Here is a 20,018-nt window from a genome sequence, read left to right as displayed (position 1 = left end):
GACCCGAAACGTTAACTCTATTTTCTCCTCCACAGATGCTGCCAGACCTGCTGAGCTTTTCCAGCAACTTTGTTTTTGTTCCTGATTTACAGCATCCGCAGTTCTTTTGGTTTTTATTGAACATAATTGAAGTTGGTGGTGGACAGGATGGAATTGATGTGGGCCATGTGAAGAGGCAGGAAGAAATGGTTGAGTTCATAAATTCAGGGTTGTCTCTAATGAGGGATATTTAAGGTGCTTTGGTTGTTCTTTGTAAAAAGAGGTTTCCTATCTCAAAGTATGGATTTAGGAAGTGAACCCTCAATTTTTCCCCTTCCATTCTCCGTTCTGGTTCAGACACCAATTGCCATATTCCTCTCGGGTCTGCTGATTGCTGGCTACAAATGATTACAGGGTGGGCTTTTCTCCGTCTGACTTTCCTTTCCCCCCACATCTTTCCTGCAGATCATCTATCCCCACTCTTTCCCTTCATGTAGGAGGAATCCTTGAATCCTAGCTGCCTAAATTTGAATATAAATGTAATAAAATGTATGCCTCTGTCGAAATCTTTCTGATTTGTACATCCTTACTAACTATGATCTGCCTGTACTGCTCATAAACAAAGCTTTTCACTGTACTTCAGTACATATGACAATCAATCCATCAAATCAAATAGCAGAATGAGGTAACACAAGAATACGACTGAGTCCAAAGAGTTTGGGTTTAAAGCCTGAGTTATTGGATGCAGTGAATGTGTAGGCGAGTGCCCATAGGTCTGAGGTCTTGGCTAAATAGGGTCAAAGAAAAAGCTATCAAAACTCCTATACAGTGAGACCACAGAAATATCTTTAATATAAGAATATATGGCTGAGAAAGATAGGTTGTGAAAACATTTGGTCTTGCACTCATCCGGAATGTCACAAAAATACCAAATTGCAAAAGGGTCCTCAATTTCGGCTGCATAGGGAAAGGCGGCTATTTAGTTAGTAAGTAAAGTAGCAAGGGCTGGAGAATGGGATTAGCTGCGTAGCTCTTTTGGGAGCTGGTAGAGACACGATGGGTCAAATGGCCCCCTTTTGTAAAATTCTGATTCTATAAACTCTGATTTGTCAAAATTACACTGTACATCTTACAGTGCCCAGATGGTACATTTTACTGTAACCACATGGTACATTGTACTGTGCCTACATATTACCATAACCATATGGTACGTCTTACAGTGCCCACATTGTACATCTCACCATACCTACATGGTATACCATACTACACCCACACAGTATATCTTATTGTACCCATATGGTCCTTCTTATTGTGCCTTCATGGTACACATTACTTTACCCAATGGTACATTTTACATGGTACATTTTACTGTAACCACGTTACATTATACATCGTGCCTACATTACACTAGAACACTATATTTAACCTACAGGGTATACCTTACTGTAATGACGTTACATCATATTTTACTCACATGGTACACTTTACCATACTCATATAGTATATCTTAGAATCCCACATGGTACACCCTGCACTGCCACATCCTACAGTTTTCCTTACTCACACGGTATATCTTGATATTCACATAGTACACATTACAGTAAGAAAATGGTACACCCTAATGTCAACTAAGTACACCCTACAGGCAAAATGGTCCACATACATTACTCACGTGGTACACCTTACTATACCTACTTCGTAAATTGTATAGTTCCCACATGCTGTATCTTACAGTGTCCTTGCAGTAATCTTACTGTATCCTCTAGGTCCATCTTACAGAGCCTAACAGATACATCACCTTTTCTTAAAATGGGTGACATTGTGATTTCATACGAACATATCTAATTGCCCATCATTAATCATGCACAGCAGCGGTTCAGCTATTCAGTTGATTTTCCTTCACTGAGACACTCCAGAGGAGAGTCACAGCCCATGGCATAAGTATGAGGGACAGTTTACAAGCAGAAGCAGTTGACACAAGCTGAGGGCTTGAGGGTTTTGGCATTGGTGATAGGGTGTGATGACGGACTGGGGATAGTTTGGAGGGTTGTACGGTTGTGAAGCATGTGACTGAGAAAGGTGGGAAGCCCCACAGATTTGATTTCCAAGAGATTGGAGACCTATGTAAGGAAGTTAGGAGACCCCTCCTAGATTGTGATGTAGGATTGCTGTAGAAGATTGCAGATTATGAAGTTAGTGTTGGGGATGGAACCTCAATATAAATTATTCATCTACTGATAGAACACAAAAAAAACCCTACAAATCACACAACTCATTAATTCTACCTCCCTATCTACCTGCCCTTACTTCCTTCTGTCATCTTGGATATTCCTTGACAAAGAACAAGACACTGAGAGAAACCCTGAAAACAAGATTTGAAGGCAGACAGGCTGTCAATCCAGAACAGGAGAAATTGGGTACATCTGTGAGCACTATGCACCCATGTTGCCATGAAATTGTCCTGCAATTTTGGCCATGATTATATTAAATGGTACAGCAGGCTCGAAGGGCCAAATAGCCTTGTCTTATAGCTATTCTCTATGTTTAAACTGGATAATTTGCCATTGTGCTGCAGTGGACATAGTAGCAATGAGATAAATGAAATTTTCTTCCTCCATTTCCATTGGCACTTCTTTAGGTGGTGGTGGGGTGGGGTTGTGGGGGAGCAGAGAGAAAGGAAACCTGATTTTCTAAAGAGGCCACCGTATTTGCAGAAAATTGATTGACAAAAAAAAAACTTCAATTAATTCCCAAAGAGCAGAGATAAGGGGCATTCTCATTGTCAGTGGGTCCCTGGCAATAGATTTCTACTTGACCAAATGTCTTTGCTTCACATCTACACACTAAGGGAGGAGAAAAGTCCTGCAAGACAATCTTTGTTTGAAAGATGGCAGGCACCTTTAAGAGAAATCAAAGGTGAGATTAACTTGGTGTAACAGAGTCTGTAGTCAGATGTTGGGAATTACACCCTTGCCTCAATTCCTTTGTGATCCTAACTAAAATGTCACCTCTTTCAAAGGCCAGCACAGGCACAGTGAGCCAAATGGACCCTTCTTCTGCATACTGTGATTGTGGGATAATGTTGAAAAGTTTGAGCTGATTTTAAATGAAATATACTCTGAAGAAATGATGTAATTTCTAACACAAATTTCATTGAAAACTGATGGTGCAAATACTTGCTATGAGAACAAATAATGAGCTTTTCAAGTCAGTTTCATACATTTTTTAAAAAAAAGTATATATCTCTTACTGCCAACTTGGAAATTTACCTAGAATTTCCATTCCTAGGCAATTAAAAATCTATTTGTAGATATTGGAATAAATTCTTTACTGTTTGTTGAAATTACTTAACTGTTAGCAAAATTATATTCAGATTTATAATCAATACAGAGAACAATGTGATCGATATTTTCTTTATGCCTGCTGATATTTCAGGCACAACAAGGCTTTTCTCTTAATATCTGACCTTTGCCAATTTTTGGATGTATCATTAAGCATCATGTAAATAAATTGCTTGTTGAAACAAATCAAACTTGCCTCTGGGTTATTGAGCCATCATATTTATAAGAAGTTCACATTTATTAAAATAAATACACTTCACGCACCAATGCCCAGCATCAATAGTTTTTACTTTCTGCAAGATGCACTGTAGAAATTGTCCAATGATCCTTAGACAGCAACTTCCAAATACACAACCACTTCATCTAGAAGGGCAGGGCAGCAGATTCTTGGGAATACCACGATCTGCAAGTTCCCTTCCAATCCACTCAATATGCTGACTTGGAAATATATCGCCCTTCCTTCAGTGTTGCTGGGTTAAAATCCAGAAATTCTGCAACCCCCTCCCCCACCGCATTGTGGATCAACCTATAGCACATGGACTGCCGTGGCTCACGACTACCTTCTCAAAAGCAACTAGAGACAGGCAGCAAATGCTGGCCCCGCCAGTGATGCCCACGTCCCACCGGTGAACAAAACAGACACAAATCTCCAAACGCTGTCAAAGAATTTATTACAGAGCAGGAAGCTATTTACCGCTTTGCGGAACACCTACGTTCGGTTCGCACTAAACAACTGCACCTCCCAGTCGCGAACCATTTCAACTCCCCCTCCCATTCCTCAGACGACATGTCCATCCTGGGCCTCCTGCAGTGCTACAACGATGCTACCCGAAGGTTGCAGGAACAGCAACTCATATTCCGCTTGGGAACCCTGCAGCCCAACGGTATCAATGTGGATTTCACAAGCTTCAAAATCTCCCCTCCTCCTACCGCATCCCAAAACCAGTCCAGCTCGTCCCTGCCTCCCTAACCTGTTCTTCCTCCCAACTATCCCCTCCTCCCACCTCAAGCCGCACCCCCATCTCCTACCTACTAACCTCATCCCGCCCCCTTGACCTGTCCATCCTCCCTGGACTGACCTATCCCCTCCCTAACTCCCCACCTACACTCACCTTTACTGGCTCCATCCCCGCCTCTTTGACCTGTCTGTCTCCTCTCCACCAATCTTCTCCTCTATCCACCTTCTATCCGCCTCCCCTCTCTCCCTATTTATTTCAGAACCCCCTTTCCCTCCCCCATTTCTGAAGAAGGGTCTAGGCCCGAAACATCAGCTTTCCTGCTCCTCTGATGCTGCTTGTGTTCATCCAGCTCGACACCTTGTTATCTCAGCTATTTAGCCCATCGACTGTGTAGATCAATCTAGCCATTTCGCTTTAACCTTATCTGTCAGTCCATGTCGCCCTTAAAGTTAATCTTCCTCAAGCACTCATCAAATATCCTTTTTGTTGTGAGCACACAGTTTCAACTAGTTTCGTTTCAATTGCCCCTTCAACTTCACAAGCATGGCGCTACAGAGCGGTGAGTTGTAGAACTGCACCAATTTATTAACCCTTACCTCATCTATCGAAACATAATTATTCAAAGCCAACCTGATGTGTAGTAGTTTCAAAATGACTTCAGGATCTCAATCTCGGAACAGTTGGATGATGAGGCTCACTACTCATTAATCAAATTCCCGAATGACCACAACGGGTCTCATCCTCGCACCGGCGAACGAGCTGCGAGATTACCTGAACTGCTCATTCGCACGGGAACTCTTCGAGATCACTAGAACTAACTGCTCTGTCCCTCAACAAGACGACCACCATTTCTGCATCCCCTGGGAAAGACCCCATTTTTTCTGTCTCTCTTGTACTGGGGTCTCCGGCCGAAGTCTTTTTTTTAAAGAATGTCCCATTCACAGATCTTCCCCCTTCCCCTTAATATATTTTGATCAGTAGCTTAAAAGCCGAAAGTTCTGAGGAAGGGTCACCGGACGCGAAACGTTAACCCTGATTTTTTTTCTTCACAGATGCTGCCAGACCTGCTGAGCTTTTTCAGCAACTTATGTTTTTATTCTTGCTTTGTAGCTTACCATCTTTGAACAAATCAGTGAATAGACTCTAAAGTAAAACACAGAACTGCGGATGCCTGAAATCAGAATCAAAAGCAGAAAGTGGAGAAACTCGGCAGGTCTGACAGTATCTGTTGAGAGAAAGCAGAGTCAACGTTTCGAGTCCAGTAGAAGAGTCTGTAGAAGATCCATCAGGTTTATTGCAATCATTCTAGGTGCTCACTTGGTAGAATCAGTTTTGTTCCCAGACACTGAAAGGGTAAGAGAGCAGAGCTCTGGACATTCAACCTCCAGTCAAAAGCATTTTCCAGCATCAGCTCGTGATCACCGCTGAACACATAATTTTAATAACAAGCCTATCCATGGACTGTTTTAAAGTATATCAATGTTTTACAAGGTAACTAAGAAACCAGAGTTTCCCCATCTGCAATATCGCGAGAAAACCCATCACGTGGCGATGACGCAGAACACGTGATTTCTGCGTCATGCGTCCATGAACCAATCAATGGCGGCAGGAGTTATCCGTCCACTTTGGTTGAGAATTTCAAATATTTCCGCTTTTATCCCGAGCTGCTTTGTTACCTTTAACTCCCACAGCACTCAGTAAAAGTCTACTTAAGCAATCCTTAATAGAAATAAGAACTTAATCATAAAATCAAAGCCAAATTCTGCGGAGTCTGGAAATCTGAAATACAAATAGAGACAATGCTGGAGAAACTCAGTAGGTCTGGCAGCATCAATACAGACAGAAACAAGAATTAATGTTTCCTGCCCAATATAATTTTCTTCGGAGCCGCATCTTCTTCCGAAGAAGAGTCATACCGGACTCGAAACACTGACTTTTGTTTCTCTCTCCACAGACTCCTCCAGCACTTCCGGCTTTGGAAAATGTTAATATCTTTAATTATTCGATTACTTCCGCACACGTGCTTCGTTAGATTACATCACAAGTGATAAAATAGCAGGTTTCCAAGCCTGTCATCTTATATAAATACGTACCAATTTGAAATCAAATTTAGGTCGGAGTAATTATTTCGGTTTTCTTAAGCCTGATGGAAAGCGGAAATAGTGGCGAGCATGGCGGTGGTATTACCCAGAATGCCCCGCGGCTGCGAAAGTGGTCTATACCCCGCGTAGGCAGTAGACTTTCCAGAGATCGCGGTGTACGGTGAGGTAGGTGCTGCCTGGGATAGGCCAGGCCAGAGCACCGGTGCTAGTGACCCTTATGCAGAACACTACCTCTGTGTGGAGGAGGTAGACCGTGTGCGTTTATATATCTCCAGTGCAGCATTAGTTCGGCTCACCGGGTAAGCATTGTTTGCCACCCTGAGTCAGAGGGCCCTGAATTCCAATCCAGGATCCACTGCAGTTTTGAGGGAGTGCGGCTTTGCTGTTCGTGTAGCCTTTTGGATGCAATGTTATACTGAGGACCCACTCGGGTGGTGGAAGTGAAGGATTCTACTGCACTATTTTATTTTCAGTTATGAAACGTGGGTATCGCTGGCTGGGCCAACATTTATTTCCTGTGCCTAGTTGCCCTTGAGCTGCCTTCTTGAACAGCTCCAGTCCATGTCCTGTAGTTCCACCCGCAGTGTCTCTTAGGGAGGGAATTCCAGGATTTTGACCCAGCAACAGTCTGGCCTCTCCAGGCCCATGGCTGAGCACTTAACAAGAAGGACTGTAAAGTTGAACTTTATTTCTTTACTTTCCTGCCTTTGTATCGTTTTGGTTTATTTTTCTGTGTTTTAAGATGGTGCTGGAGAGTGGTGACACTATAGAACACTTTTCACTGTATTTTATAACAAAACACACATAACAATAAAGAAAGAAATCAAATAAAATCAGGATGTTGAGTGGCTTGGAGGGCAACTTGCTGATGGTGGTATTCCTATGTATCTGCTGCCCTTGACCTTCCAGATGGAAATTTTTGCTGGATTTTGGGAAGTACTGTCTAAGGATTGTTGGTGAATTTTAAAGAAGAGCCAATCAGATCTCCTCGGTGTGCTGGGCAATATTTATCCCTCAGCCTACATCACAAAGACAGATGCTTACTCTGTGCACAAGACTACTGTCCAACAGCACAGAAAGAGACCATTGTGCCACTGAGAGCAACTCAGTCAGTGCTGTTTCCCCATAGACCTGCACATTTTCCCTTTCTTGAAATGGTCCAGTTCCCTCTTGAATCCATCCATTCAACCTGCCTCCACCATACTTTTAGTTGGTACATTCCAGGATACTAAACCCATGCTGTGTTTAAAAAAAAACTTCAGCTCATGTTGTGACTGCATCTTTTGCTGATTATCTTAAATCTGTACTCTCTGGTCCTTGATCAATTCAGCAACAGTTACCCCCTATCTATTCTGTCAGACCCCTCGAACAGAGTGGTTTACTCAGCTATTTCAGAGGCAGTTAAGAGTCAACTACTACACTGTGCATCGGGATTTGCATATAGGCCAAACTAAGCAAGGATGGCAAATTTCTTTCTGTAAAAGACATTGATGATCTGTTGTAGTCATCATGGTCATCCATCCAGATTTATTAATGAAATTTGGATTTGACCAAATACTGTTATAATTTTTGAGCCATTAGGCTGGGCGTCCTGATAACTAGCCTAGTAACGTTACCACAAAGTCACCATCTAACCCAAGATCTCAATTCAGTGACACCTCATTGGCTGTAAAACATTTCAGGATGTTAGTAGTCATGGAAGGTCTAGATGAGACTTGAACTAGAACTAATGACAATATCACTATGTCATAAGAGCCTAGGTACAAATTCTACTATTGAGCCATCAATGCAAGTTTGTTTTGTCTAAACTGTCTTCATCTGCTGAGTATTTCCAGCCTTATAATTTTTAATGAGTCAGATGTTTTTCCATTCAGGCCTAAGCCCCCAATTATCAATTATTATTGGTTTTACTATCAAGTGATTTATTATGGTGATTTGCTTCATTGCTGTTTGTGGACTCTTGCTTTAAAAATAACAGCTTGCATTTCTGTAATAATTGTATCCTCAGAAAATCGCAAACACTTTGCAAACAGTGGAAAGTTTTGAAGAATAATTACTGCTGTAAGTTATTGTTTAATGTGCACTGTAAGTTCCTGCAAACAGTAATTAGATAAACGACGAGATCATCTGTTTTACTGAAGTTAGTTCATTGAGGCCACCAGGGAAAACTTCCTTGCTCCTCTTCATCGAGCTATGATTCTTTTCCTTCGATTTGAGAAAGCAGATACAGCCTCATTTTAATGCCTCATTCTTTGGTTCATTTTGTTCAATGGCATTCAAGTGTGTTTCCTTTGAACAGGTCTCTTGCAACATATCAGGAGCGCAGAGGCTAGTGAGAGGAATTAGACTTATTTTTGTGGGTTAACCATGTTTGTGTGTATTTTTGGTCTTGTAGCTTTTAAATCTCAAAGAATTATTCTTGATTGGAATCTTCTTGGTAGATTGTAGAACAAGACCATTATTTGTCAACCGTGCCATTGCAGAGACGGGCAGCCCTGTGTACGGAACATGCTCTTTGTGTGTCGGACTCTCCTCATCACTCTGAATGCCACTGTCAGGCAAACACTCAGACTGAGCTGCCTTGTGAAGCCTGCATTCCCATGCCCCAGGAGATGTTTCTGCCAGATTGCCCAACCTGGATTTCGCTGGCCTCCCTCTGCCATCCTCCTTGCTGGCACACCAAAGCACGTGCGTGCCTACGTGGCCAGCACAGAAGTGGTGGAAAGACTGTTTGCGCAGAGCTCGCTGCAGGACTACCTGAGGAAGCTGGAACAGGAGTATGAGGAGTCTGTGCAGAGGCTTAATTCCACTGAGCCTTCCCCAGGAGAAGTGGAGGGGGAAAGGACAAGGCTGCTGAGGAGGAGAGTGACTGAGCTGGATCCGGTGGTAATGGAACTTCAGCAGCTGAGGCTGAAAATGCAGGAGTTGCAGGACATTGAGACACTGCTAAAAGGTGAGGGAGACACTTTATTCACCGTGCTTCCAGGCTTGTATTACACGTAAAGCCGTTTATAATGCGTCCTGAACAATTTCTGCCCTTGCCCCACTTCCCCAGCAAAGTCTTCCAGCTGACTGCAAATGACACCAGGGAGAGATCATGTCTAATCCTGATGTTCTGATCATACAACCACCTACAATTCTACCTGTGATCACAGTTTGTGAAAGATTGGCTTGTATTTATATAACTACTTTTGTGTTTCCAAAACATTTTGTAACCAAAAAAGCACTTTTAAAGTGTTGTAAGGTTGGAGAACCAGAGCCAATTTGCGCACAGCAAGTTCCCACACGCAGCAATGTGTTTTTTTGTTTAGTCACATGTGGAACTTGGGTGTCGCTGGTTGGCCAGCTTTTATTGTCAGTCCCTTGTTTCCTTTGAACTGAGTGACTTGCTAGGCCATTACTGCCCCTGTCCACATGGTTGAAGTACAGTGAGCTTCTGTTGAACTATCACTATGTCTTTAACTCTCAGTGATGTCTGAGACAGGAAAATAATGTGCAGAATCTTTATTACAGATGAGGATATTGATTTGAAGAGACTTGCTGAAAGCGAAGAGAGTTCATGTCTGGAAACCATCCACACTCTAAAGTCCAAGGTAATAACCAAACAGGAATGTGTTAGATTACTGGAAAAGTGAGAATCAGGAAATAAGAGAGAAATGTTGGTTTGTCAAAACTGCCACTTCCAACACTTCTTCATCTCAGATTCTCGGGATAAGACAGGAAAGGCAACAAGGGACTCAAAAAGGAAGACACCTTATCTGAAGACTTGGATAAGGGTTTCAACTGTAGCTGAGCTGGGGGAGGGGTTGGAAATGAGCTATGTAATACAGTCGGAAGTAGATAATGTTGGCGATCGAGTAGGAAGAAATTCACAAACTCAGCCCAGGTTGAAGGAGTTGGTGTCAGAAATCAGGACCATATCACAGATCAAAATAAAAAATGAAAGAACTGTGGATGCAGTAAATCAGGAAACAAAACAGAAATTGCTGGAAAAGCTCAGCAGGTCTGGCAGCATCTGTGAAGGGAAAAACAGAGTTAACGTTTCGGGTCCAGTGACCCTTCCTCAGAACTCAGTTGCAGAAGGCCGTTTGCCCAATTATGCCTTTGTTAGTTTTTTGAAAGAATTACCCAAAGAGTTGAACTCCCCTTTCTCTAAAATCTGGCAAGCATTATTTTAAGTATTTTAAGTTCCCGTTCGAATGTTTTGATTGAATCTGCTCCCACTGCCCTTTCAGGGAGAACATTCCAGATCACAACATCTCGCTGAGTAAAATAATGTCATCTCCTCTGGTTTTTTCACCAATTACCTTAAATATGTGTCCTCAGGTTACTGACCCTCCTGCCATTGGGAACAGTTCGTCCCTCTGTATTCTAACAAAACACCTTTACATTTTACACACTCACTTTAATCTCCCCTGTTTTAAGAAGAATAATTCCAGCTTCTCCCTCAGTCCAATATCATTGATCATTCACACCAATGTTGCATATGGCAAGATCCAGTAGAATCAAATAGTATAATTCGGCTGTTTGAGAGAGAATGCCAGATAGTGCTCCATTCTCACCTTAGAGTAATATGGGATGTTCTTTTGCCTGTGAGCTGAGTGGCTTGCTAAGCCATTTCAGAGGGAAGTTGCGAATGAAGTACATTGCTGTGTGTCAGAACTCTCATGTAATCCAAACTGGGTAAGGACAGCAAGTTCCCTTCTCTAAAGGAAATGAGACTTCTTTTTTCTGCTCCTCGTCACTGTTACTCAAACATGTTTTATATTTCAGATTTTAATCAAATAGCTGCTGAGATGGAATTTGAACCTATGCTGCCAGACCATTAACCTCGGTTATTAGTCCAATTTATATTAAGGCTGTAGGACTGTCTCCCCCATTGTGCCTTTGATTTAATAGCTCAACTGAGCATGGCTGTCAGGTTCTTTAAAGCTACAGTGAGAGCTCAACCTCCATTGGCGTCCGACTTGTGCTTTCTGACCCAGTGCCAGGAATGCTGCCAGCATGGCCAAGCTAATATACTGAGGAAGAGAGGAATAGGGTTGGTACCGTGCTTGGGGTCCTTCGTGGCTGGAGGCAATATTGGAAAGAGTCACGATGATGGAGAAGGATTCTGCATTTGCCTCCAAAGGTTACAACGGGGAAAGTGTTTAGATGTCCAGGCCTCGCCATCTATAGCCAGTGAAGTTAGTTTTCAAATTTTGTTGAAACTTTGCTTTTCTTTCACTTCTGTCCTCCAACCAACCCCCCACACCCCCCCCAAACCCCAACCCTCTTCATTTCAGATAATTTCACTCCTGATCCCCCCTGAAGAAGCAGACAATAATGATCTGATTCTGGAGGTGACTGCAGGAGTCGGGGGACAGGAAGCCATGTTGTTTACCGCTGAAATGTTCGAAATGTACCAGAACTACGCATCCTACAAACACTGGCAGTTTGAAGTTCTGGAGTACTGCCACAGTGATCTCGGTATGCATGCAGTTCAAGAAGGAAGCTCACCACCACCTTCCCAAGGGTAACAAGTGCTGGTTACACCAACACTGCTCACAACTGTGGAAGTATTAAACGACAACAGAACCTTACATTCTCTGCATGGCCTTGTTGACGGAGCACTGAGACCTCAGAAGCTTTTAGAACTGAAAAACATTACAGAGATAAGGAGTCTCCTATCTCCCTGACTCTGTGATCTCTTCCAGCCATACAGCTTTCTGAGATCTCTATGCTCCTTCATTGTGGTTTACTGCAAATACCCCATTTTAATCAATCTGCTTGTTGGCTAAAGAATATGGTACAAGAACAAGAATTTGTATTTAAGTAATAAGTGCTGAGGAAGTCAGTAGGTCTGGCAGTATTTGTAGAGAGAAATGGAGTGAACCTTTTGAGTCAAGTCACTAAGCACACAGTCCTGAAACATTACCCCTATTTCTCTCTCCACAGATACTGCAAGACCTGCTGAGTATTCCCAGTACTTTGTTTTTATTACAGATTTCCTGCATTTTCAAGATTTTTGCTTTAATACTTGCATATATGTAGCACCCTTAATGTAGTATAAGATCTAAAGGCATCATACAGGAGTGGATTTGTCACTGAGTTCCATAATAATCCATCAGATGAAGTGACTAGAAGTTTGAGCTCAGAGGTGGATTTGGAAGCAAACAGAGAAATGTAGAGATTTAGGGAGTGAGCTCCAGAGCAATGGTGAAGTGATGAAAATCGGGTTTGGGGGTTGGAGAGATGCTCAAGAGTCCAGAATTGGAAGAGTACAGTGATCCTGCAGGATTGAGGGCTGGTGGAAGTTACAAAATGGGAAGGGACAGGCCATGGCGAATCAGAGAGGCGATGGCCTAGTGGTATTATCATTGAACTATTGATCCAGAGATCCAGATAATATTCTGGGGACCCGGTTTCAAATCCCACCATGACAGATGGTAGAATTTGAATTCAATAAAATATCTGGAATTGAGTCTAATAATGACCATAAATCTGATTGTTGGGAAAAACCCATTTGGTTCACTAATGTCCTTTAGGGAAGGAAACTGCCATCCTTACCTGGTATGGCCTACATGTGACTCCAGACCCACAGCAATGTGGTTGACTCTTAACTGCCCTGTAGGCAATAAATGCTGCTTGGCCAGTGATGCCCTCATCCTGTGAATGAATAAAGAAAATAAAAATTTAGTATGTTTTACTGTTTCCGTAAGCTAGTGTTAAAGGTAATCTTTAAGACATTAGAGTCAGAAGTCACACAACACCAGGTTATAGCTCAACAGGTTTATCTGGTATCTCAAGCTTTCGGAGTGCTGCTCCATCGTCAGTGAATTTCACCTGATGAAGAAGTAGTGCTCTGAAAGTTTGTGATATCAGATAAACCTGTTGGACTATAACCTGGTGTCGTGTGGCTTCTGACTTTGTCCATCCCAGTCCAACACCAGCGCCTCCACATCGTGGCTAATTTAGACAGAGAGGAAGAAGAATTTCTTCTCTCAAAGGGTGGTGAATCTGTGGACTTCTTTACTGCAAAGGGCTGCAGGAGGCTGGGTCATTAAATATATTCAAAGTTGAAATAGATTTTTAATCAGTAAAGGAATCAAGGGTTATGGGGATAAGATAGGAAAGTAGAATTGGGAATTATCAGGTCAGCCATGATCTCAATGAAGGGCAGAGGGACTTGATGGGCCGAATTTCAGAGATGACTTGATGGGCTGAATGGCCTATGTCTGCAGTTGTGGTGTTATTGTTTTACAGTTCCTGTAAGCTTGTATTAGAAGTTGTTTTTTCACTTCACAGGGGGTTTACGTCACGCTGTAGCTAGTGTGAGTGGCCCGGAGACCTACAAGCACATGAAGTATGAGGGGGGAGTGCACAGAGTTCAGCGGATTCCCAAAACTGAAAAACAAGGCAGGACTCACACCAGCACGATGACCGTGGCCATCCTACCGCAGCCCACTGAGGTACCCGCAATCTTCTGAGCAAATGATCTTCTGGAACCAAATGATGACCAAACTGACAGCCACCCAAAGGACTGACCAAAGGTTTGATTGTCTTAGAGGTGGGCAGCTTTAGGGAAGGAGTTGTAAAACCTAGGGAACTGAAGGCACGCCACCATTTGTGACATAGTTGAGGTTGGGAGAGTACAGAAGGCTAGTTCTGATGGAAGGTCACTTCCTGAAATGTTAACTGTCTCTGTCTCTGCCTCTGTCTGTCTCTGTCTGTCTGTCTGTCTGTCTCTGCACAAATGCTGACACATCTGCTGAGTATTTCCAACATTTTCTGCTTTAATGCCTGACTTAATGCTGCACTAAGGCCTCGGAGGGTTAGATCCAGAGAAAAGCTCCCTTGACATTGCTCCCATTAAACACACCCAGGACAGGTACAGCACAGGTGAGATACAGAGGAAAGCTCCCTTGACACTGTCCTCAGCAATCACTTTCAAGGAAAGTACAGCACAGGGTTATATACAGAGTAAAGCTCTATCTGCACTGTCCCCTCAGTCATTTGCAGGACAAGTATAGCACAGGGTTAGCTACAAGTAAAATTCCCTTTACATTCCTTATCAAACACTCCAAGGCAGGTACAGCTCATGGTTAGATACAGTGTAAAGCTCTCTCTATATTGTCTCCATCAAACTGTCCCAATGCAGGTATAACACAGGATTATATACAGATTAAAGCTACCTCTACATTGTCCCCTCAGTCACTGCATAGACAAGAACAGCACCGGCTGTTCTATACAGTCCCCATCAAACACTCTCAGACTGGTACAATATGGGATTAGATATTGAGAAAGTTACACTCCCTGTCAAACACTCCCAAGGCAGCTATAACACAGATTAGATACAGACTAAAGCTCGCTTGACATTGCTGCTGCTAAACCCCTGTAGGACAGTTATAATATGGGGTTAGATACAGAGTAAAGCTCCTCCTACACTTTCCCCTCAATCGTTCCCAGGACAGATACAGCATGTGGTTAGATTCAGAATGGAGGTCCTTTGACACCATCCTAATCATTTGACACTGTCCCCATCAAACACTCCCAGGGCAGAGACAGATTGAAGCTCCCTCCATACTGTCCTATCGAACAGTGTAAATCTGGAATATGTTTTCCAGTTGTGTAATGGTTCTTTTACTGACCTAGTTCAAATCTAACCTGCTTGAGAATTTAAATTCAGTTTATTAAAAGTCTGGATGTATCAGAAATCGTCTTGCAAAACATGAAGTGATAGTACTTATCCTTTGTTTCCCATATGTGACTTCATCCTCACACAAGTGTCTGATTCTTGATATCCTCAGATGTGGATTTGGCCACAGGATGTATCACCTTATCTAGAGAGATTTTAATCTGAGTCAAAAAGGAGGGGAGAGAGAGGCAGAGTGGTGTGGTGAATATATTGGAGCCTGGACATCTGAGGGCACAGCCTCCAGTAGAGAGACTGAGGACATTGGAGATGTGCAGGAGGCTGGAATTGGATAAACTGTGGATATTTGCTGGATAGAGTTCATTTTTACAGAGCTTCTCATGGTGGAATGAGCTTCCAGAGTAAGTGGTGGATGCAGGTACAGTTGTAACATTTAGCAGATATTTAAATAAGTACATGAATTGAAAATGTTTGGAGGGATATGGGCCAAGCGCAGACAGGTGGGACTAGTTTAGTTTGGGATTATGATCGTCATGGACTGGTTGGACTGAAGGGTCTGTTTGTGTGCTGTATGACTGTATGACTTTATTAGTAATTGGATAGACTAATGGATATAATACATGCCTTTGCTTGTCTGATAAATCAGTACTTTTGCTATCAGATTGATATGACCATCAACTCCAAGGATCTGCGGATAGAAACAAAACGTGCAAGTGGTGCCGGCGGTCAGCATGTGAACACAACGGACAGTGCGGTTCGCATTCTGCACATCCCAACAGGTAACGGCAGTCCCTTGTTCTCGCCCAAGTTTACACCTGTAGTACGGTGGGTCCACTTTAATTTGCAGTTACTGGAGGATCCTGACTGTGTCAAAGTAATCATTGCATCCTTTGCTCAGGTTGCGAGGTGAAGGAGGAGCCTTAAAAGTCCTCAATGGGTATGGTCACTGAGTTGGGAATATTAATTGATATTCATTGGATCAATTTCTAATAAGAATTGTCTGTCAAGCTTCCTACATTATGATGATAATTATATTAACTAAATGTATTTAATTGGCTACTTTGGGATCGTGAAATGTGAATGCATTCATTCTAATTCTGTTTCATTCTATTGCTTGGCAGGTGTAGCAGCAGAATGCCAGCAGGAAAGGTCCCAGCTGAAAAATCGAGAAAAAGCAATGCAGATGTTGCGAGCTAAATTATACAGCATGAAGCTGGAGGAGCAGACTAACAAGAGACAATATGCTCGAAAGATTCAGGTACCTCTGGCCTTGTTTTCAACTCCTTCCGGGTTCTCCCCATGCTCCTGCTATGTCTCCTGACTCATACAGCGAGTTCCATTTTCACAGCAGCCCACTCCCTCAGCCAAGAATGCCAGTCTGCGTGGGTGACTGTCTGGACAGGTGATTGTTGGGCTGTTTAACCTTGGGAGGAATCACAGGCAAGTCCAGTCTTGGCTTTATGTGGTCATGCAGGAGTCACTCCACTGGAATATTTCTCTGTTCTTTTGGCTCCCTCATTCGGTGTTTATGCCACGTGCACAAAGGGAAATAACCTTTCCACATCTACCCTGTCGTAAGTGCAGGTCCAATCTACTCAACCTCTCCTTGTAAGGCAGTCTCTTCATACCTGGTATCGGCTGAGTGAACCTTTTCTGGACTTCTTAAAAATTCTTTCTTGGGATGAGGGCATTGCTGGCGAGGCCAGCATTTAGTGCCCATCCCAGAGGGCAGTTAAAAGTCAACCACATTTCTGAGAGTCTGGAGACAGTTGCAGGCCATACCTGGTAAGGATGGCAGTTTCCTTCCTTAAAGGACATTAATGAACCGGGTGGATTTTCCCGATTTTAAACAACAATGATTTCATGGTCATCATTAGAACTCTTAATTCTAGATTAAGTATACAATAAAATTCAATACAGCACAGGAACAGGTCTTTAGGCCCACCAAGATCGGCTACTTATTCCCCAACACCACCCCACAGCCCTATGGCACCTTCCCCTGTAACCGGCGAAGGTATAACACCTGCCCATTTACTTCCTTCCTCCCCAGTTTCCAAGGGCCCAAACATACCTTCCAGGTGAAGCAACACTTCACCTGCACTTCCCAGAATCTAGTCTACTGCATTTGCTGTTCACAATGTGGTCTCCTATACGTTGGGAAACGAAGTGTAGACTGGGTGACCTCTTTGCAGAATATCTATGTTCTGCTCACAAAAAAGACCCTGAACAACCTGTTGCCTGCCACTTTAACACACCACCCTGTTCCTTGGCCAACATCTCTGTCTCTGGCTTGCTGCAGTGTTCCAGCGAAGTTCAACGCAAGCTGGAGGAACAACACCTCATTTTCCGCTTGGGGACCCTGCAGCCCTCCCAACTCCATATCGAGTTCAATAATTTTAGGGCCTGAACTCTCACATGTCCCAGCCCCCTACCCCACACACCAGGCCTTGTTATCACATAGCCTGCCATTACACATCACTTGTTGTTAGTCACTAATAGTCCCCTTAAAACTATTCACCCTCCCAGGCAGATCGTATCAACTGCTTTGTCTATCCAACTGCTCTTCTCTCTCATAAAAACCAAAAGAACTGCAGAAGCTGTAAGTCAAGAACAAAAACAGTTGCTGGAAAAACTCAGCAGGTCTGGCAGCATCTGTGAAGTAAATAACAGAGTTAACGTTTCGGGTCCGGTGACCCTTCCTCAGTTCTGAGTTCTCAGACCTGAGCTTTTCCAACAACTTTGCTTTTGCTCTTCTCTCTCTTTAGGCTCTATCCTATCGTTTACTCCCTACCCCATCCCCCTCCCTTTTCTCTGCATATAAACTGACGTTTTCCCAGCCACCATCAGTTCTGAGGAAGGGTCACCGGACCCGAAACGTTAACTCTGATTTTTCCTTTACGGACGCTGCCAGACCTGCTGAGCTTTTCCAACAACTTTGTTTTTGTTTCTGATTTAAAGCATCCACAGTTCTAAGTCCGTTTCTGTCTCCATTGATGCTGCCAGACCTGCTGAGTTTCTTCAGCAATTTCTTCCCTTGTTTTGTGGCATTAATGACTTTCTCATTATCACCTCCTCTTGTCATTTAACCAGTATTATGACAAACATTCCATTGTGTTTGTTCCCCTGGCTCTGAATTTCCTTAAAGACTACTTATCCCTGAAGTCATCCAATTCTATTGAAAGGTTATTGACTTGAAACATTAACACTGAGTTTGCTGTCAGTCCTGCTGAATTAGAGATGTTGACTGAGGGATAACTATTGGCAAAGCACTGAGATTACTTCCCTTCAAACTAAAACTAGGATCACTCCCAACCACTGGTTGGGGGAGGGGCAGATTGAGCATGTTGGCTCAGTGGTTAGCACTGCTGCCTCACAGTGCCAGGGAACCAGGTTTGATTCCAGCCTCAGCGTTATCTGTGTGGAGTTTGACATTCTCCCTGTGTCTGCGTGGGTTTTCTCTGGGTGCTGTGGTTCCCTCCCACCATCCGAAGATGTGCAGGTTGGGTGGATTGGCCATGCTAAGTTGCCCACTGTGTCCAGGGATGTGCAGGTGAGGCAGATTAGCCACGGGAAATGTGGGGTTACAGGAGTAGGGAAGGGGGGTAAATCGGGGTGGGATGCTCTTCAGAGGGTTAGTGTGACATTGATGAGCTAAATGGTCTCCTTCCTCCCTTTAAGTGTTCTATGATTCTCCTTGTAACATGTTATTTAAATGAAAAAAAGGACCGCAGGAAGCTGCGGAACAGAGGGATTTGCGAGTCCTCATCTATGAATCATGAAAAATTTGTGTTCATATTCAGTGAACCATTAATAACAACCAGTGGAATGTTGAACTTTATTTCAAAGGAAATGGATTATAAAAGTAGGGAGGTTTGCAAAAATTATACAAAGCTCTAGCCAGACCATGGCAGAAATACAAGGAACAGTTTTGGGTGCCTTATCTAAGGAGAGATATACTGGCATTGGAGGCAGTCCTGGGCCATTTTCTGTGCAATAGGCCTCTGTGACGATGAGATTTAAGACTGAGATGAAGATAAATTTCTTCTGTAATAGGATAGTGAATCGGTGGAATTCTTTACTGCAGAGGGCTATTGAGGCTGTGTCGTTAAGTTTTTTTTTCAAGGCTGAGATAGACAGATTTTTAATCAGGAATTGAGGGTTATTGGGATAAAGCAGAAAAATGGAGTTAAGGGTTAACAGATTAGTCATGGTCTCATTGAATGGCAGAACAAGACTCGATGGGCTGAATGGCCTACTTCTGCTCCTGTATTTTATGGTCTTATAAGAGATGATGCATCTTGACAAGTGCAGTCCTCACTCAGTGTTCCAGTGTGGATGTCTGTGCTCAAGTCCTTGAGTGGAAATTCCTAACCTTGTGACTTGTAGACAAACCACAGTTGATAACCTTGTTAAAGTATAAATATCTTTAGTTCCCTTATCAAAGAGCCTTTAATAGTGATTCTGCAGAATTTAAATAAGATTTCCAAGTAAAACCTAACAGAGAATTTGCATACTCTATTGTACAAATAGTATTAATGCAATCATGCACTCCCAGGAATTATCAGGGATGTGAGATTACAGTCCTGTCTGGAGCTCTGAGATACCAGGACTTTTTCCAGTTGAGCAGAAAATGTTAAGAGGATATTGATTAGTTTGAAGTATCAAGGGATGTGAGTAAAGTGAAACTCCACCATGATCTGATTGAATGGCAGCATAGGTTTAAGGGGATGAACAGCCTTCTCCCCTACCTGTATTCATCACTGGGGCAAGGTTCTAATGCCTATTGAGTGCTTGCGATGAGATGTTTGCACTGGGAGTATTGTGACATAGGAATAGGATGATGTACATTTAGCCCCTCCAGCTTGTTTCACCAACATTCAATTAAATCATAGATAGTAGGAACTGCAGATGCTGGAGAATCCGAGACAACAAGGTGCAGAGCTGGATGAACACAGCAGGCCAAGCAGCATCATAGGAGCAGAAAGGCTGACGTTTCGGGCCT

The 20,018-nt window shown here is 43.1% G+C and overlaps 1 protein-coding gene across 1 annotated transcript; it reads left to right on the top strand.

Moving 5' to 3' along the window:
* The first annotated feature begins 6,522 nt into the window (after positions 1-6,522).
* LOC109917923 (mitochondrial translational release factor 1-like) lies at positions 6,523-18,211 on the top strand. The gene is made up of 8 exons (XM_048601392.1): positions 6,523-6,546; positions 8,865-9,334; positions 9,895-9,974; positions 11,667-11,850; positions 13,669-13,832; positions 15,678-15,795; positions 16,138-16,274; positions 18,107-18,211. Exons 2-8 carry the CDS (start codon positions 8,890-8,892, stop codon positions 18,209-18,211), a joined length of 1,233 nt encoding a protein of 410 aa, XP_048457349.1. The 5' UTR covers positions 6,523-6,546; positions 8,865-8,889.
* Positions 18,212-20,018: the final 1,807 nt, after the last annotated feature.

This window comes from Rhincodon typus, chromosome 9 (genome assembly GCF_021869965.1).
Source record: "Rhincodon typus isolate 14 chromosome 9, sRhiTyp1.1, whole genome shotgun sequence".
NCBI classification, from domain to species: domain Eukaryota; kingdom Metazoa; phylum Chordata; class Chondrichthyes; order Orectolobiformes; family Rhincodontidae; genus Rhincodon; species Rhincodon typus.
Note: the sequence above shows the minus strand (reverse complement) of the source record. Positions and strands in the feature narration are given on the sequence as shown.